The sequence below is a fragment of the Megalops cyprinoides genome, chromosome 7 (assembly GCF_013368585.1).
Source record: "Megalops cyprinoides isolate fMegCyp1 chromosome 7, fMegCyp1.pri, whole genome shotgun sequence".
In the NCBI taxonomy this organism is placed as follows: domain Eukaryota; kingdom Metazoa; phylum Chordata; class Actinopteri; order Elopiformes; family Megalopidae; genus Megalops; species Megalops cyprinoides.
In genome coordinates, this window is record NC_050589.1 from 1,026,705 (window position 1) to 1,034,305 (window position 7,601).

The 7,601-nt window shown below is 52.3% G+C and overlaps 1 protein-coding gene across 4 annotated transcripts in view; it reads right to left on the bottom strand.

The window, feature by feature from the left end:
* The window catches only part of LOC118781041, a 20,925-nt gene extending 13,822 nt beyond the window's left edge, over positions 1–7,103 (bottom strand). For 3 of the 4 annotated variants that reach the window (XM_036533888.1, XM_036533887.1, XM_036533886.1), the window contains exons 1-6: positions 6,702–7,103; positions 2,945–3,090; positions 2,656–2,748; positions 2,017–2,089; positions 157–248; positions 1–43 (exon numbers count right to left, since the gene is read on the bottom strand). The exon at positions 1–43 is cut by the window's left edge and continues 89 nt beyond it. In XM_036533888.1, coding sequence (XP_036389781.1) covers positions 1–43; positions 157–248; positions 2,017–2,089; positions 2,656–2,748; positions 2,945–3,090; positions 6,702–6,966 — 712 coding nt within the window. In that variant the 5' untranslated portion in view covers positions 6,967–7,103. Of the gene's footprint in view, positions 44–156; positions 249–2,016; positions 2,090–2,655; positions 2,749–2,944; positions 3,091–6,701 lie in introns of those variants that run through there. The other variant, XM_036533889.1, reaches the window with a different exon arrangement.
* Positions 7,104–7,601: the final 498 nt, after the last annotated feature.

Consider the following 7,601-nt stretch of genomic DNA (forward strand, 5'->3'; position numbering starts at 1 on the left):
CCAGAACGTTCTTCAGGCCGATCTCAAAGCTCCTCACCCTACCCTGCAGAAGACACACCCACATACCCCATCAGACCCCACCCTGCCAAGGACCCTGCAGGACACACCCACGCCCCTCCCATCAGAATCGGTTTCACACTGACTGGCTGACCTTACCCTGATGACTTTAAATATTATGATCTCTCCAGAGACACCGACAGGAAAGGGATTCATATGCAGCAAGTCAGAGTATCGGGACAGGTACACACCTGCAGAGAGAGAAAGAGAATCAGGACAGGTAAACATTACATACATTACATTACATGCATTTAGCAGATTTATCCAGAGCGACTTCCATCACAATAGTACATAAGTGTATCCATTCAATTTAAACGAGCAACAATGTCAGACCAGGCTGACAACTGCCCTTCTCCTCTCAGGTGACAGCGGTGAGTCGGGCTTGTAGATTCCTCCTCTACAACATCCAAAGGATCCGCCCCAATCTCACTACATATTGAACACAGCTGCTAGTTCAGGCCCTGGTCCTCTCACACCTGGACTACTGTAACTCCCTCTTTGCTTGTCTTCCTGCCTGTGCCATCAAACCTCTACACCTAATCCAGAATGCAGCTGTACAACTTGTCTACAATCTCCCTAAACATAGTCATAAGTTACTCCCCTCCTCTCCTCACTTCACTGGCTTCCTGTTATCGCTCGCATCAAGTTCAAATCCTTGGTGCTGGCATACAGGACAGTGAATGGGACAGCCCCCTCATACCTACAACCTCTCTTCAAACCCTCTGTTCCCTCAAGATCGCTGCACTCTGCCTCCACAGGGCACTGACTGTCCCGAACCGATGCGGTCGCTCTGCTCAGTCACGATCCCTGTCTGTACTGGTCCCTCAGTGGTGGAATGAACTTCCCACAGGAGTCAGGACAGCGGAATCGCTGGCCATCTTCCAAAGCAGACTGAAGACCCACCTCTTCAGACTGCATCTCAGTTCCACTTCAATTTCTGCCCCCAAACACCTGCTACACCTAGTATTTGATGTTTACTTTACGTGGAGTTTGTGATGTGTTTTGGATTCTGTGTTGTAGTGACTAATGTATTGTAGTGTACATGGCTTCCATTGCCCAGTAATGCTTGTATAAGTTAACTTAGGGTAGAGGTTGAACAGTGTTATGCTCACACTCACTGGTCAAATATATTTAAAACGAAAAGGTACAAGTCAACAGGAAGCAGCCCGCCTTGCCACAATGCACTTCCTTCCTGCCAGCAGCTGTGGAGGAGCAGCTGTGGTTTGGCTTTCCCCCGCCCCCCCCACACGGGCGGGTGAGTCAGCAGGAGGTGGCATCCCTTACTGCTGTCAGCAGCAGACGCTCGCTGCTCTGAGACGCAGCCGCAGCACAGCGTGGCACTGTGGGAAGGAGGAGGTGCGTCACCCAAACACAGCTCCATTCCGAGCTGCAACACAGCTCACGTTACCTGAGGAGCCTCAGAGAGCATCCAGCTCTCAGGAGACACTCTGACTGGCTCTGAGCCTTGTGTGAGTGGCAGGAGATACTCTGATTGGCTCTGAGCCTTGTGTGAGTGGCAGGATACATTCTGTTTGGCTCTGAGCCTTGTGTGAGTGGCAGGAGATACTCTGATTGGCTCTGAGCCTTGTGTGAGTGGCAGGATACATTCTGTTTGGCTCTGAACCTTGTGAGAGTGGCAGGAGATACTCCGATTGGCTCTGAGCCTTGTGTGAGTGGCAGGATACATTCTGATTGGCTCTGAACCTTGTGAGAGTGGCAGGAGATACTCTGATTGGCTCTGAGCCTTGTGTGAGTGGCAGGATACATTCTGATTGGCTCTGAACCTTGTGAGAGTGGCAGGAGATACTCTGATTGGCTCTGAGCCTTGTGTGAGTTGCAGGATATATTCTGATTGGCTCTGAGCCTTGTGTGAGTGGCAGGATATATTCTGATTGGCACTGAGCCTTGTGTGAGTGGCAGGAGATAGTCTGACTGGCTGAGAGTCGGGGTCTCGCTCACCCATGGCCGGGTTCCCCAAGGTGGTGATGCGGCTGTGTCCCACACACAGACCTTTCTCACAGATGCCAGGCATCTGAAATCATCCAATCACAGCGCAGGGATTAGAGAGGGCATCACAGGGCAGGATTACAGTCTGTCTTTTTCATTATAGGGCTGTTAGACTTAACTGACATAACAAACAGAAAACGCTACAGTGGTATTTCCACACTGTCAGAGTCACAGTATGGACTAAACACTTCCCTCTACACATTCTCTGAAAAAGTCTCCGACTCAACATGGTGAACATCTACTGAGGACTATGACCATACAGGAAGTCCCTCCCTGGGCAGGAAGTCATATTCATGGTCTCTTTTGTATTGAATCTCTGGCTGTGAAGGACAGGACAGGCGCTGCTGGAGGTGAGAGGGGCCTGGTGGTGTGTGCTTGGTAAGTGAGAACTCCAGTACAGTGGCAGTGTTCTGATATTTTTCCAGACAAGCTCTGCAGGCCTGGCTCTGGCCCTGCCGTTAAACTCTGCAGGCCTGGCTCTGGCCCTGCCGTTAAACTCTGCAGGCCTGGCTCTGGCCCTGCCGTTAAACTCTGCAGGCCTGGCTCTGGCCCTGCCGTTTGCTCCGCTTGCCCTGGGCCCCCTTGTCCCACCTTGGAGCTGTCCGTCAGCAGGAAGCAGTAGGACTCCAGCAGTTCACTGTCGCTGCGCGATTCCTGTTTCATCTCCCGTTTCTTCTCAAAGAACTGTCCAATAGGAAAACAGAGTGTGATGACCACGCCAAACTCACAAGCAGGCAAGCAAAAACAGCTGAATAAACGTAGTTTCATTTGAATATAACAATTCCAACAGAAACGGTGACAGTGAGGATGTGGAGAAACTCCAATGTGCTGAGTACAGCAGTCTGCCGAGGATAGCGGACAGGGCGAGGGTGGCGCTCACCTCCTTCTCCAGCAGCTCGCTGTGGACGAAGCGGGCTTTAGCGTAGGTGAAGGTGCCCGCAGACGCCGGCTCCAGGTAGGAGGAGCAGAGGATGCTCACAATGTCATTGAACTCGTGGGAGTCAGGGAGCAGGTACTGGAAGAGAGCTGCAGAAAGGGGGCTGGATTAGCACACACAGACACACACTCACATGGCAGAAAACATTGTGAGTTTCTGTCTCAGTGGTCCCAGGGCTCACGGGTGTACCTGCAGGGCCACACTGAGACTGCACATCCACACCACCCTGTCACAGTCCCACACTGAGACTGCACATCCACACCACCCCGTCACAGTCAGCCTGCAGGGCCGCACTGAGACTGCACATCCACACCACCCCGTCACAGTCAGTCTGCAGGGCCGCACTGAGACTGCACATCCACACCACCCATCACAGTCCCACACTGAGACTGCACATCCACACCACCCCGTCACAGTCAGTCTGCAGGGCCGCACTGAGACTGCACATCCACACCACCCTGTCACAGTCCCACACTGAGACTGCACATCCTCACCACCCCGTCACAGTCAGTCTGCAGGGCCGCACTGAGACTGCACATCCACACCACCCATCACAGTCCCACACTGAGACTGCACATCCACACCACCCCGTCACAGTCAGCCTGCAGGGCCGCACTGAGACTGCACATCCACACCACCCCGTCACGGTCAGCCTGCAGGGCCGCACTGAGACTGCACATCCACACCACCCATCACAGTCCCACACAGAGACCGCACATCCACACCACCCCGTCACAGTCAGCCTGCAGGGCCGCACTGAGACTGCACATCCACACCACCCCGTCACGGTCAGCCTGCAGGGCCGCACTGAGACTGCACATCCACACCACCCATCACAGTCCCACACAGAGACCGCACATCCACACCACCCCGTCACAGTCAGCCTGCAGGGCCGCACTGAGACTGCACATCCACACCACCCATCACAGTCCCACACTGAGACCGCACATCCACACCACCCATCACAGTCCCACACTGAGACCGCACATCCACACCACCCATCACAGTCCCACACTGAGACTGCACATCCACACCACCCTGTCACAGTCCCACACTGAGACTGCACATCCACACCACCCCGTCACAGTCAGCCTGCAGGGCCCCACCGGAGCAGACAGGGCAGGCTCTCGCTGCTGCTCACACCCTTTAAATGTTTCTGCTCCCCAAAAATCTGCAGTGTACAGGGTCATAAGGACCTCACATAAGGCATCCACCCTGTCCCTCAGACAGAGCTGCAGGTGGGGGGGGGGGGTGTCACCTGTCCCTCAGCTGGGGTTAGTAGCACGCAGATCTCTCATATGAGGGACAGAGAATGACTTCACAGCAGGAGAGGTGCAGATGGGTTATGATTCAGGCTGTGCTTCCACTGGGGGGGTAGAACACTTTATTCACATAAGCGGGGGGGGGGGGGGGGGTACAAAGGGTTTAGGATAGTTTCATGTGGTCTTCAAACACAGCTTCAGAGCTCCTCGGGGTTTCTGGAATGCGTCTTTGGTACATGGAGACGGCGTGTGGGGGGGGGGTATGGCGGGCATCTCCCTCATCGCTCTCGAACCTGCAGCTTTGCTTTGTTCCTAATTCCTTGCAATAATGGATGGCATATTTAAGCTGCAAGGAGCAGTGCCACTGCACTGTAATCCTAACCGTGATTGGCTCATCACCGCAGAGCAGACTCCTCCCTGTCCATTGTGTGCTCCTCGTGAACAGAGTTCACAAAACAGCATGGAAAGTGTCCTGGGAACGGAGATGAGAGAACGCTCAGAGAACCGCACCCCATACTGCACTAACACACCGACCAGTGATTTCCATAATTACACAATAACTGCACCCATGTCACTCAATGTCACTCAAACCCCAAGAAAAGAGCTTGGCAACTTGTGCTCTAATACATGGCTCAGAACATTAGAGACACCATGGAACAGGTTTTGGCCCAAAGGAAAAATTTCACCCCGGAGTTCAGACGTGGAAGAGGCCAGCTGGCCCCGATGCTGTGGGTGACCACTGCCATCCTCTCCAGCAGAAAAACCTTCTGCACTGGACTTAAGCACAACACCGAAGACCAGGGACCAAAAAGAGTGGGTGGCAGAAGACCACGCCCCTTCTGAAATCCCCAAGGTCAAAGTGCCAGCAGAGTGCACCCAGCACGTCTGCCAAGGGCCTGATTGGACACAATCGAAGGCCTGGAGACCGCCATCCGCCTGGCCACGCCCACTCCCAGGGCTGCCTACGGTACTGACAGGCAAAAGCCTTGCTGTACATTTACATTTATTCATTTGGCAGACGCTTTTATCCAAAGCGACTTACATAGGTTATAGCTCTTTACAATGTTATCCATTTATACAGCTGGATATTTACTGAGGCAACTGTGGGTTAAGTACCTTGCCCAAGGGTACAGCAGCGTCCCAGCGGGGATCGAACCGGCAACCTTTCAGATACGAGTCCTGCTCCTTAACCACTATGCTACACTGTACAATACAGAAGGGAATTTTCTCATCATAACAATAATATTATAGTTATATTTGGTAATATTTGCTTTATATTACACTATTGTTAGTCAGTGGATGCTCTTATCCAGAGCAACTTACAAAGGTTGCAGGTTTTACATATTATCCATTTATACAGCTGGATATTTACTGAGACAATTCTGGCTGCAGTACCTTAGGGTACAGTAGCAGGGTCCCAGATGGGAATCAAACCAGCAACCTTTCAGCTACAAGTCCTGGCCTTTAGCACTGTGCCACACTGCCTTCCCTGTCCTCTGCTTTATCATAGAAATCACAAGTTAGGCTTCAAGTGTTACATATTATCCACTTACTCGTGGATATTTACTGAACCACATCAGGTTCAGTGCTTCAGTACAGCAGATCCCCACCTGGGAATCGCACCCGTGACATGCCGAATCATACTGCCGAGTCAGGCACGCTCCGCGAGGAAATCCGTATCACCCGTTTACCGAAACCTGGGTGTGCCAAAAAAAATCTCTGCGGCAAGAGCTTCGGCCGTGAATACCGACTTCCTGATCATATAAAACAGGCGGTTTAAAATCTCGCAAAGTTTGCGGTTTAAAGCGTGTATTATGTGTAGCGTTCAGTCCAACATCTCTCCGATTTCCAGCGCTTCAAAGAACGGCTCCACTCCTCCCCCACTGGTTTCTTTTTCAGGTCTGCCATTTTTTCCCCAAAGTTCCCCCTAAGGGAGGGGGGGGGGGGGGGGCTGACTTGCGAACTGCTTTTGTTTGGACGGGAAGATAAGTTGTGTGTACTCTGCAATGTATCCGTTAGTAGTTTTTCTGGTGAGAAGGAAAAAACTTCAAATCTTACTTCTCTTCCATGAATAAATAATAATAAAAAAGTTTTCAGGTGCGACTCCGTCGTCTTGGAAAAAAATATCATAATTCCAATACTCTATTCGGTCTTCATGCACGATGGAATTTATGCAGTTTGAATACGCAGCTCTCCGTCTACCATCTTCAGACGCTTCTTTGCGCAGATGTGGTGGCGCCTCCCAGCTCTGAAACTTACCTGCACCGCCTGGCACGGCTGCTGTTCGAGAAACTGTGATTCCATTAATCAGAGCATTAATCTAGCCTCGCTAAACTATCCTCTGCCGAGCCCCAAAAAACACATTTCTCTAACCTCAGCCGACAGACAGGAGTTTAGACGCAGCAGGTGAGCTACAGACAGCAGTGAAGTTGCACAACCTTTAGCTTCTTTATTCTTCCGCGGAATCTGGAAACTTCGCAGCAGCAGTTCTTCTGGTGGTCTCTGAGCCGTGGAGGAAGCGCTGTTGTGCTGCGGCTCCGGCGCTCCGCTCCGCCACCCCTCCCCGGCTTCTTGTCCAGGCGCCAGTCTCTCTCCGTATCCGGCTTGCAGGCCCTCTTGGTCGGCAGGCACCGTGGAGGGGGAAGGCAGCAAACGCTCCGCAGAAACATCACCGCTGTCGCTCTCCTCTTGCATTTTAGCCATTTTCACTTTCAGGCGAGACTTCCTGGTCCTTTCTTCAGTCAGATGAAATTGGCCACTTCTGTAGCTAACGCGCAGCAGCCGCTCTCTGCCTCCCTGGCCCCGCCATTGTGCTGCGGACGCGCTCCTTCCTCTGCACTGCAGTCCCGGCGTGGCGCTCTTAAGCGACTGCAGCGCCCCCCACAGACGAATTCTGTTGAGTGGAAGTCGACTAGCTGGAGGAATGTAATTCTTTATCCGCTGTCCAGGCAATTCTGCATAGCCGATTGAAGGCTTTTAATTTTTTCTACCGTTAAGGTAGCCGAGACAGGGTCAGCAGAGGCTGGGATTCCAATTTATTCAAATACCGCCCCCTGGGAGGCCGCTGAGAGGTTTTCAGGAGTTACTCGGCGAGGAGAGGTCCACCCCTCCCTTTAACAAAGTTTGGCTAACCTTTTACCGTAGTGTGATTTGTAGGAACTTTATTGGCCATTCAAACTGCAGCGGAATATGCAACACAGATCGCTATGTAAGAATGCTGCACAACTGCACACGTTAGCTGTGTGGTCTGGCAGGACCTGTGCAGATGCACCATCAACCTGGCGGACTGCTGTCCATCGTCTGTAGCCTTAAAGGGAAGCTAAATGGGACAAAGGCAT